Source organism: Anastrepha obliqua, chromosome 1 (assembly GCF_027943255.1).
Source record: "Anastrepha obliqua isolate idAnaObli1 chromosome 1, idAnaObli1_1.0, whole genome shotgun sequence".
Classification (NCBI taxonomy): domain Eukaryota; kingdom Metazoa; phylum Arthropoda; class Insecta; order Diptera; family Tephritidae; genus Anastrepha; species Anastrepha obliqua.
In genome coordinates this window covers 125857793-125870296 of record NC_072892.1, presented here as the reverse complement: position 1 = coordinate 125870296, position 12504 = coordinate 125857793, and the positions used below count along the sequence as shown (strand labels likewise).

Genomic DNA, 12504 nt, shown 5'->3' with positions numbered 1-12504 from the left:
ACCCATATTTAGTACTATTAATTCATAACACTACGATTGCTTTTCACATACACCCATTTGCAAAATTATAAACTCACCATTATTTTTTATAAAAATATAGCTCATACTGTCATACCAGAAATACATACCAAAACCACGTAGCGCACCTTAAGTAAGTTTCAAGCTTCATACGAACATTTTCAGAATTTTTGGAAATTTCATCAAAACTTTCAACTTTTTAATATTTTTTTTTTTGAGTATCCAGTTTTATAGCCCATTGAATTTTGGTATAAAAAATTGCAAGATTCAAGCGGATAAAATATCCTGTTAATTTTTGGCCTTTTTTATTAGATTTTTTATTCCATGTAAAAAAAATCGAGCATCTATAAATACTTTGTATGGAAAAAAGGCGTAACACCTCAGATAAAAAAAACAAAAATCAAATAGTATCTTGTGGTCACTTCAAATTGGCATTTTGTTATACCAAAACAATGGGCTTTAAAACTGCATACCCAAAAAGAAATTATAATAGTAAGTGCACTTGTGTATTTTACAAAATTAGTAGAATTTTTGTCCATTACTCGAAAAGGAATTGAACAGTTTGAAATACAAATATTATTTAACAACCCGCATAAAAGAAAAATCTATCAGCACTTTTGCCGAAACCGTGAAGTTTCTTTAAAATAAACCAAATAAAAAAATCTCACTTAAGTTTGAAATTATCAACCATGGCGCAATGCCTGCTTACGGTGCACTTCTACAGCTTACTAGAAAAATTGCGATGCCTAAATTCACTTAGCTACAGAGGGCGTAGGGCGGGTCGATTTAAAAACCGCTCATCAGAATTCGTTTTAGAGGTATGGTTCCTTCGGCAAAGTTTCTTTTTTTGATCCCTAGAATATGATTTTCACAGAGCAATGCGCGATTTTTTTGCCTCCCCACAAATCGACCCGGCCTAAGAGGACGAGTTTTGAGCAATGACTCTTTAACTGAATTCCGTACCTCTTGCAAATATAAATTTAGCAATAAATTTTGCTTTTTAGTTTTAAATAATTCTCAATAAAAATGTAGTGAACAAGTAGTAGCAAATATTATATATATTCGAGTTTTAAACTTTAGACGAAATTAAAAAAAATCTGTCAAATTTAAAACTTTTAAATCAGAGTTTTAATAAAACTTCAAAGTATGCACTTCCAAAGCACTTTCAATTTTATTATAATAAAGAGAATGTTTGGAAGGCCTAAAAAAAGAAAATTTTTTTTATGATATTGTGAATTTTCTACCAACCAAAGGCAGCTTTCGAGCAACTTTCAGGTTTCAAACAATTCTGATTAAAAAGTTGGAAATTTTATGAAAAAAAAAATTACTTTTGAAAATTTATAATCAAAATGGGTGGGTGGTTATTTTCCACGGGTATACTGTCGTTTGCATATCTGATTCTCGAAATTCGTCTCGTTGTGTTCATAAACCATTTTTTTTACTTTTCCTGCCCATGAATGTGTGGTCATAAATCAAGAAGAAAAGGCACAGCAATGGGAACTCACTGCATATAAAAGTACTAGCGAAGACAATCACATAGCCAGCCTGCAGTTATCGCTGCTACTTTGTTACCTTAGTTACATTTACTATGGCAATTACTGTATCTGCCACAAAATCGAGCGCAACCAGAACCACAGCACATACTTACTCACACACTCACACATTCACTTGCATGTAATAGAAAAAGCAACAGTCTTTAGCGACCAACACTCTCCTGCTACGGAGTCAGAAAAACTGAGCAAGCGAAGAGAAAGGCCGATGAATAACACATAACAAACACAACAACAACTGTGGCAGCAACAATGAAAGGAACACTAACAACAGTTAAAAACGAGGTAAGATAAACAACAAAGTGGCGGATGTTGGATAAACTATGGCACAGAAAGCACACAGCAGCCCCAACAACAACGACAATAACTGCAGCGCAAACAACAACACCACGCGCATGTGCAACAGAAGTAGCACAAAAATGAAGGGCGCGAGACACGAAACGCGGCATCCTGTCTTGGCCATCGCCTGCCACCAGCTGCCAACCACCGACCCCCAACCACCAACCGCCAAGTGTCAAACACCAGCCACTGCCACCTCGTTTGTTCCTTTTTCTGCTGCCATCTCGTGCTTGCGTTTCGGCCGTGCAACATAACGGCTTTCGCCAGCATTGCCGTTGCCTTTGCTACTGCAACTAGGAGTGACGTTCTACAGTGGCGCGATGGCTTGGCTTCTGCTGCTGTCTGCTGCACCTGACCAATCGACACTCACTCGCGCAGCTAAGCACGCCGTGTGTTGCATGTTGTATGTTCGGCCTGTCAGCCTGTCATCATCATCAGCACAGCAGCAACAGCAACGGCGAGAGCAGCAACAAAACGCTGAAAAAAGGTGAAAGGAGGCATCTGAAGACAGAACCAACAATCGGCAAGAGAACAAACGAAAAAAAGATAGCAAAAATTTACCGGATTGGGATCGTTGTGTGGCGAACGTGTAGAAAGCTACGGGAAACATGTTCCAGTGGTTCTGGCAATGTGTGCCAACATACAACACGAGGCAGCGCGATAAAGTTGCACTTAGATTGAAATCTTAAAATTGCAGATTTAATTTAATTGTTGGCGTGAAACGTTTAGAGAATGTAAAAATGGATAATCGAGTAGGTGTTTGTGTGTTTCTGTGTAAAACATTGTTGCAGAAGATGCGCGGAAAATGCAAATTACTAATGGCAAATATTTTGACAAATTCAAATATTTATTTTAAATAGAGTAGAGGCTTCGAAGTAATACGTGCTTACTTTTCGTTTTTTTTTTTTTTGTTTTTGTTTTTTAATTCTTTTGTTTAACTGATTTTTTTTTTAATTCTTCACAATAAAAATTAGTTCTTGCATTTTTTTAGTTGGGGATTGGTTCATCAGAAATCCATTTCAAGTTGTTCATATTTAATTTTAAAATATGCAGATTCCTTCAACTTAAAGTTTGCAAAAGAAAGAGAAAACGGAAGTGAGATAATTTCCCCATTATTCTTCAATCGCTCTTATGAAACGTGCTGTCGTATCCATGAAATTCCAGTAATTCATTGTTAATTAAAATTATTAAAAAGTAGAGAAAGACCAAACATAGGCTTTTAACGTCGAACAAAACCGAATTGAATTTCGGCCAATTTCCGACTCAGTAATAAACAAGAAACAACTTTTTAAAAAACAAGTATTTTTATTAACAAAACAGCAAAAAAAGGACGTAACACATGGGTTGAAAAGTTGCGGGCCTAACAAAAACTTTTTTTTTTGTTCAAAATTAACTTTAATTATCAACGTAATTTCCATCAAAAACAGCGCAATCATTCCAGCACCGCTCTAACATTTCAATACCACTTTTGTTGAGCGATTTATCTTTCGCCTCAAAATAGGCCTCAGTTTCAGCGACAACCTCTTCATTCGAGCGAAATTTCGTACCGGCGAGCATTTTTTTTGGTGGCAAATATGGTGGATGCGGGAGCAAATTGAATTCGCAAAGTTTTACCATTATTTTGATTGACTTGTGACGCGCTTGTTTTTAGTGAACAGTGAGCGAACGCGGCATCCACTTTGAACAGAACTTTCTCATAGTCAAATGCTAATGCAATATAAAGCCAAGACGTCTTTTGATATCTTTACGAATGTTATCAACGTATCAACTTATATATAGGGTCTAGAGAGGAATTCATTACTCCTCTGCCAACTTCTCAGACTATTGTGCCCCGTAATTAGTTCAATCACTGCTCGTAACTCCCTCCTACTGTGTGTGAGATGGAGGTTTTACCGCATCCTGTCAAGCCTTTTTAAGAAATATTTAGTTGTTTTGCAGGCGTCAGTATTGTAGGGCTCTCATAAGCTTTGATACATCCGACTTTTTCCGCTTTGCTTGGCTCTAAACAACTGCACTTGGCCAATTCATCAGCCAGTAAGTTAACTTCGACACCACAGCGACCCGACACTCACACAAAGACAAAGTCATTCCACCTTGCAACGAGCTTCACTCTTAACTCGCATTCTTGCACTACCTTTAAAGAGGTGCGAGCGATTTCTAGGGCCTTTAGAGCAGTTTGACTTTCTATGCAGATCTTAGGTCCTGGTTCATAGTGAGCAACGCACCCGGAACTAAATAGCCATGACGTACAAATCCACTCAGTTAAAGTGGCGACGGCCTATTACTGATTTCAAATTTAAAGCACTTTATTGTTGACATTGGGAAGTCGAACATAACTGTAGCTTCCCCTACATCTGTAATACTACTGCCGCTACTTTCCCTGGTTTTTGCCATAAACCGCTGAAGGCATGGACACTTTTCTTCTAACAAAGCAGCAAATTTCAATGCTTACGGTTTGTGCTTTTTCTGGCCTGCTTGTTCTCTGCCTTCTCCACTTGTTGTTGCTGTTGTTATTTTCTATTTTTGGTATATATATTTTTTTATGTTCGTATGCCTTCGCATATGCATCACAATCACATTTATGTACCCGAAATGGGTTGCCACTCATGACCATATTCGGTGTGGCATATCTTTGAATACAAATAACATTTAAAATGCAGGCAAAATAGGGACAAAAACGACAACAACGACAACCGCAACAACTATGACAACTGCAACGGCAAAGAACAATGCTGGCATTACAATGCGCGTGTGCTGAGTGGCATTAACGATTAGCAATGCAACGCAACAGCATTGGCAATAGCCGGACCAAAAAATGCCTTTGAATTCACCGTTTCATGGCTGAGGCAGCACAAATGCAAAGTAGCAGCAATAAGGATTTACTGTATAATCACTGGTAAATAAGAAGCAGCTGAAAGGAAAAAAGAATAGCACAGAAGGTGAAATGAAATTTAAATAAAATTTTAGAAGTATAAAAAATAAATATCTGCATACTTCTGAAACTATTAAGGTCTGATGACATTTAATAGAAAAAGATCAATAAAAGAGCGATAGCTTGAAAAATGCTTGTGCAATACAAAAACAAATAAAAAAAGCATTGATTATACGCCATTGAACGTCAATTGAAAATGAGCGCCTATAGAAATGGTTCGAGGTTAATGAAAATCATAAAAACGCTTGTCTACTTTTTATGCGCATACAAGCACTTTGGAGGTGATTTGTTCTTATTAAATTAATTTGACTCATACGTCATGCTGCTACCTACATGGCGAACCGGTTAGCGTCCACCAGCAGTTGCCTTGGTATTATTGACCACAGAGCGGTCGTGTGCATTTCAGAGCGTTTATCGCCCGCGACAGGGTTTATAATTTACGTAATTGTCGTAAACAATTCATGCAACATGTTCTTAATTGTTAGTGAACTAGTTTGCGGTATTAGAAAATCAGTGGAATGTAAGAGTAAAAATGCATGCAAACTTTATAAGAATCTGAAAGCAAAGAAGTAAGCAATTTTTTTCTTCGCCTTTGATTTGTTAACTAAAATAGATTGTACTTGAAAAGGCACACGATTTAAAGCCAGAACTGGAAATTTGTGAGTATATTGGCTTTCAAAGTGCATTAAGGTGTCCTATAAAAAATTCGCATAAAAAATTATAAAATAATTCTCAACTTTATGTGTAAGTTTTTTTCCTACTTTGTACCAAGATACTTTTAAAAGTTGTAACGTTTTTTAGTCATACAAAAGCAGTTTCTATCAGAAAGAATGTGAAAGAAACTGCTTTTGAAACATTGAGCGCAAACCCATACGGCCAATCTTAGATAATAAAGGGTTTTTCAATAACAGGTGTTATGAGTGATTATGAATGATTAACGATTTTTTATGGCCGGAATTGGATGGTATTGATCTGGACAACAGACCAACAACAAGACGGTGCTACGTGCCACACAAGCAACGAAACTATTGATCTTTTACAGGAAAAGTTTCAGAACCGTGTTATCTCTCGAAGACGTGATCACAATTGGCCACCGAGATCTTAGGATTTAACACCTTCTGACTGTTTTCTTTGAGGCCACGTGAAAGAGAAGATCTACGCCAACAACACAGGGTCGATTCAAGACCTCAAACAAGGAATTCGTGAGGCTATCGAGGACATAGTGCAGCCACTTTACAATTCGGTTATGGAAAATTTCATGAAAAGGATATTGTGCTGTAAGCGTGGTCGTGGTGGTCATTTGCCTGATGTTATCTTCCACTATTAACGGCATACCTTCCGCTTTATAATGAAATAAACATCCGATCATTTATATTAAAAAGTAGCATTTTTCATTGAATATCAAAATAACGCCTCTTATTAAGCAAGACCTATATTATCAGGTGGCGCAAAATTAATCATCCATTTTGGTTTTTCCAAAACTTGTTTACTAAGTAACTAATAACTAAGCAACAAGGATTTTGACTGATGGACATCTATATCTTGACCTTTACGAACTCCATTGCCTGTCTGTTTTTACTTAGTCCTGCCATAAGTTCTGTTACAAGTTACATATATGTACATATTATATATAGATACATATAATTAGCGCGTCCTTTTTGGGTGTTTGGCAGAGCTCCTCCTTCTGTTTGTCACGTGCGGCTTCAAGTTGTTCCACAAATGGACGGAGCTACAGCTTCAAGCCGACTCCGAATGGCAGATATTTTTAATGAGGAGTTTTTTCATGGCAGAAATGCCCTCGAAGGTTTGCTATTGTATGTCTGCTTTTTCTTCATTTCACCGAGATTCGAACCAACCATCTCTCTGGATTCCCAACCAACCCATTCGGCTACGGCGGTATACAGACTAAAAATTCTGGTCTTATCTATGGCAATACCTTTCCAACCAAAACTCTTGCTCAAATTTATCAATTATTTATATATAAAACCTGATTATAACAATCAAAGCATATGCATTTGAACTTAAGCTCCTCGAACGATGATTTTATGTTGGCACCGCTTATTTACCCACTGCATTATTATTATAATTTTTTATTTATTCGTGTATGTATTTATAATTTGGTGGTAAATTACTGTTAAGTGGTACATTACTAGTTTTTTATTTTAAAATTCACTACAGTCATTATAAATTATGTGCAATATCTCCATTTTTTTTAATTTATTTTTTTATCAATTTTTGGTTTTTATTGTTCCTACTTTTTGTTTTAAACTACATAGATTTTCTGTTTTATTTTTTATTTTAGCGACACTATGTCACCGCCACTCATCTTCGGTCACAGCTCAGCAACGAGCAAAGCTTGTTCGCTTTTGTTGTTGCTGCTGCTGAGTTGTCAACGTGTTGCCAGCATTTTGGGCAAATCACAAATGTGCGAAGTGGAAACGGGCCAAACGAATATTATATTGGACATTGAGGAAAGTCGTGGTGATTGTAAGTAGAAAATTTATTAAAAAAAAATTGACTTAATTTAGAAAATATTTAACAGATAGCTTTGGATTCTCTTCCTCTTTTCGGCATAAAGAAAATTATCTATTAGGCACAACTTAGCTTTTGAAACTTCTATAGAAATAAATCATAGAAAAGTCTTTATTGTGAAAACATAGATCAATGTCAGGAGTTTTCATGCCGCTCCCACTCGACTGTTTTCGTTAGAGTATCATTACAGAAACAGTTTCCAACATTTCAAGCATCAAATAATGCAAAAGGTATTAGTGGTCGTCCTTCGGCAGGCAATGGCAAACCCCCGACTGTATTTCTGCCATGAAAAAGCTCCTCATAAAAACCATTTGACGTTCGTAGTGGGCTTAAAACTATAGGTCCCTCCATTTGTGCAACTACATCAAGGTGCACACCAGAAATAAAAGGAGATGCTTGGCCAAGTACCTAACAGAAGTGTACGCTCCAATTATTTACTTTAATTGTTTATGTTTTATTTTAGTAATATTTTCTATATTACAATTTTTTTAACTGTTAACCTATTTTTCTGCATGAAAGTTAACAAACTAATAATCAGTCCTCGAAGATGAACACAAAGCAAGCGCGTACTTGATTGATATTTAAACAATTTTTTTTATAATTTTAACTTTATCGTAAGTGTTCACCACATTTATCGGAGAATTTTCATTACAATCTCCTTTAATACTCGTATAAGCAACTATAAGAAAGACGAGAGCAACAACAAGCATCCACACACGCAGCATAGCATAGCATAATACACACATACATACACATACATAGGTATATATATATAATCACATGAGTTCATAAATTTCTAGCGATTTGTAAGATTAATTAAATTTACCAGCCAATGCTTGCATCCATTCCTTTCGCTTGGCATTGCTGCCCCCTATAGCACACAGCCTGTGATGAGCCCACTCCCCTAGTAATATGATTAAATGACTACCATTTTTCTTCATCACTTTGTTTAAATTTACTGCATATGCCCACATGCGCATAAATATTTATAAATCGTTTGCTTGTTTTAACTTGAAATGCTACTATCTTTTTATTATTTGATTTTCATTTTTGCGTGTTGCTCTGTGTGTGTAGATAACGCGATGTAAATAGCGCTATATACTTTGCAGGGCTAACAAGTATCATTAATCAAAAATGTATGAAAATGTAGCAAAATTCATGTGTAGGTAGATATTACCGACGAGTAAACTGAGCGATAAAAGAAGGAGACGACAAAACAACGAAAATACAACTGAACCAGTATTGGGATTTGCGATTTAAAACGCGTACCTTTAGGTTGTTAGCTGCAGGAGTAGTCAAGTTGCGGTCAAGCATCACTTGTCGTACTTAATAGTAATAATAAAACCTATAATAATAAAAGCCCATACAATTTTCGTACTAAGAAACCAGAAATGTGGTCACTTTTGCTTAGAAATGAGAAAGAGAACAAAACCACACAAAAGTGAAGTATACGCCCTGGCAGCTAAGCAGTAAGCAGTCAAGCGAGCTGGTCAAAAATTATCGCACAAAATCAACGCATCCATTTCATCCGTAGCAAATGAACTTATCGCATATTTGTAATTTGCAACAGTCAGCAGCAGCAGCAGCCGCAGCAAGCACAACAACAGCTACTGCCGCACTCGTAATAGTTGCCTTTCGAGTCGATGGTGAATGAGTTGTAAAAGTTCGCCAGTTGCCTTGCCTACAATAAATGAATCAGTTTCATAGCAATTTCAACAAGTCCATAGCAAAAGCAATAATAAATAAGAACAGCAACAACAACAGCCCTAACGACAGCAAGAAAAGTAAAAGCAAATTGAAAAGTAACAAAAAACCAAATTAAAAAAAAACATATTGCAATATAAATGTTTATATGCGCTGATGATGATGCGTTGCAAGTTGCAATGTGAACGAGTGAGCGCCATAGAAAGGCTGGCAGCAACGGAGAGTATACGCAGGCAACAGAATTCCATCTACTGGTGCGCACTAAGTTGCACGTGACGCTATTTAAAGGCGTCTACCAAATCGCCAAACGGACATACGCTAGTACACACACACACACATTAATGTAATATCGGCGAATAGCTTCTCGTCATACCTTCTGCATGTCGCTATTGTGTTGCTTGTTGTCTGCATATCGTGTTGCAAGTTGCCAAGTGTTGTATATAGTAGATTACGTGCGTGCCACTGTGAGCACTATTATTAAGATATGTTGTTGTTGTTGTTTGTTTCGCTGTTGCGATTGTGTTGCGATAGGAAAAGGAGATCAATTTACTTTTATGTGCCTGCCACTTCAATGCTGCACACGAGTAGAAGAGTGAACAAAAAGAGAAGTAATAATAAAAATCTAGTCAAAGTATTGGATTTTTTCGTTTTTCTTCCTCTTTCTCTTTTCCTTCTCCTTCTCCGTCCCCACAGTCATTTTTGCGAATTGTCTTTCTCGCTCGATTATAATGGCGCTGCATATCCTGCAGCAATATTATCATCAATTCTTAGATACAGCTTGCAACGTTCCACCCGACAGTGGCCAAAGATGCGAAATTTTCGAAAATATTCAAAAAGTTTGACAGAATTAATTAATTATAAAACACAGCCAAAAAAACCCCAAGCGTTAAATTTTTGTGCCAAATTGGTCGCTGAGTTTGATTCTTCTTCTTGGTTGGCACGATAACCGCTTACGCAATTTTGGTCGAGTTTAACAAAGTGCGCCATTCATTTCTTTCTCGCTTCAGTTGGGCACACCAGGTGAACGCAAGTCCTTCTCCATCTGATCTTTCCAACGGAGAGAAGGCCTTTCTCTTCCTCTGATACCACCAACTGATACCGCATCGAACACTTTCTAAGCCGGAGCATTTGTATCCATTTGGATGACATGGCCCAGCCAACAAAGCCGCTGGATCTTTATTCGCTGCGCTATGTCTATGTCGTCGTAAAGCTCATACAGCTCTTTATTCCATCGCCTACGATACTCGCCGTTGCTATCGTACAAAGGTCCAAAAGTCTTCCGCAGAATTTTTCTCTCAAACCGCTCAGTCTGATTGCTCTAAATAATTTTTCACAAGGAAAACCAACTAAGTAATGTTATAAAAACAAAAAAAAAACGATTTTGAGTTCAGCATTTATCAATGCCAAAATTAGTACTTTTATTCTCATCCGCATAATTTTTTTCATTTATTTAAGAATTTTTTTTCTCATTTACAAATTTTTTTCTAAGTCAGTTTTAAGAAATAAAACAAAACATCGTTTTCTAATACAGGGTGGCTGATGAAAGCCGCTACCAAAAAAAAATTGAATAACTTTTTTTCTTTTTAAGTTATCTGTTCCATTTTTGTTTTAATTTGCAGATTGATCTTTAAAATTTATTAAAATGGATAACTGGGACACGCAAACAAGAATTTGGATAGTCCGCCGCTATCACGCACTGGAGTCCGTAGTTTTGGTACAGAGAGAGTACAGGCGGATGTTTGGCGGCGACCCCCGAGCAGATGGACCATAATGAGACTGGTGAATAATTTTGCTGAGCGAGGAACAGTCGCAAGAAGGCCTTATCATCGAAACCCACCAGTTCGGACGGAGGAAACGATCGCTGCTTTAGCTGCAGCTATACAAAGCAATCCAAGGGTTTCAACAAGAAGCTTATCTGCTCAACTTGGTGTCAGCCGACAGTCTTTGCAAACAATAATGCACAAAGATTTAGACTTATTTCCCTACAAAATTCAAATGGTTAACAAACTGAATGCAGCAGACTTGCCGATTCGCTTGGAATTTTGCCAGAAGATCCTGCGAATGGTGGAAGAAGACCAAAACATGTTAAACTGCCTTTTCATGTCTGATGAGGTCCATTTCGATTTAAACGGCAATGTGAACAAACAAAATTGTCGAATATGGAGTACTTCTAACCCACAGATACTCCACGAGACGGAATTGCATCCTCTTCGCGTGACAGTGTGGTGTGCGGTTTCTTCACGCTGTATTGTCGGGCCTTATTTTTTTGAAGAAAATGGTCACACCGTTACGGTTACTGGAGACCGTTGTTTGAAAATGCTGAAAGAATTTTTCTATCCAGAACTACGCCGAAAGAGAATTCCTTTCAACTCTGTGTGGTTTCAACAAGATGGGGCAACGTCTCACATAGCCCAGACTGTTATGACAGAGTTGCGACGAAAATTTCCCAATAAACTGATTTCAAGAAACTCCGAATTTCGTTGGCCCCCCAGGCCGCCTGGCCTTAGTGCACCTGACTTTTTCTTGTGGGGTTTATGTAAACAAGAAGTTTATAAAACAAAGCCAACAAATTTGGATGAACTAAAACAATCCATTCGGGCAACAATTGCGGCTATTCCTGTCGCAACTCTCAAAGCAGCAATGAACAACTTTTTACTAAGATGCCGCACTTGTGTCAACGAGCATGGGGGGTATTTAAATTCAATTATTTTTAAAACTAGTTAAGCTACATTTAATAAAATTTAATGACCTTCAACTTGAAAAAAAAATAAATGAATTCCATACACTAAAAAAAAGTTATTTGAGTTTCTTAATGTAGCAAAATTCATCAGCCACCCTGTATATTTCTTGGAATACAAATTTAAGATTTTTGCACTGTTACAAAATTAAGTTGAAAACTTTTATTTTATTGAAAAATAAATCCGAAGCCTGTTGCTAGTGCTGCGTTTGCTTGAGTTTATTTAATAATTTATTTTATTTTATATTTCTCCTGATGAGGAGCATAATGCCTTTACAAAGCTTCCCCAATCAAATACTATCGTCTTAGCATTGTCTCAGATTGTGTTTGCTGAGGATAAGCCTCTTTTCCTGGATCTTTTTCTGGTGTTCTTTGGCCGACCGCGGCTTCGGCTTCCCTGAGGATCAACGGTTCCAATCTAGTGCCATTCTTGTATAGCGGTTTTCTAAATGCGTGTCCTATTCAACTCTATTTCCTGCGATTCAGCTGACGTAAGATGAGCTTCCCGTTCGTTTGTCTCCCAGAGTTCTGGGTTACTTATTGTGTTTGGCCAGAATATTCCGCATATTATACATAATTTATTTATTTATTTATTTAGCCCAGGCAGCTTATTAATATGTAATCTTTGCAAATTGAAATATAACAAATCCAGTTGATTCTCCAGATATTAAACATTTTTATTATCTAACTCT

General features: G+C 37.0%; 1 protein-coding gene across 1 annotated transcript in view; it reads left to right on the top strand.

Annotated features, from left to right (window-relative positions):
* The window catches only part of LOC129236030 (cadherin-99C), a 300265-nt gene that overhangs the window by 166001 nt on the left and 121760 nt on the right, over positions 1-12504 (top strand). Inside the window, exon 4 of the mRNA XM_054870202.1 lies at positions 7142-7326. Coding sequence (XP_054726177.1) covers positions 7149-7326 — 178 coding nt within the window. The 5' untranslated portion in view covers positions 7142-7148. The remainder of the gene's footprint in view (positions 1-7141; positions 7327-12504) is intronic.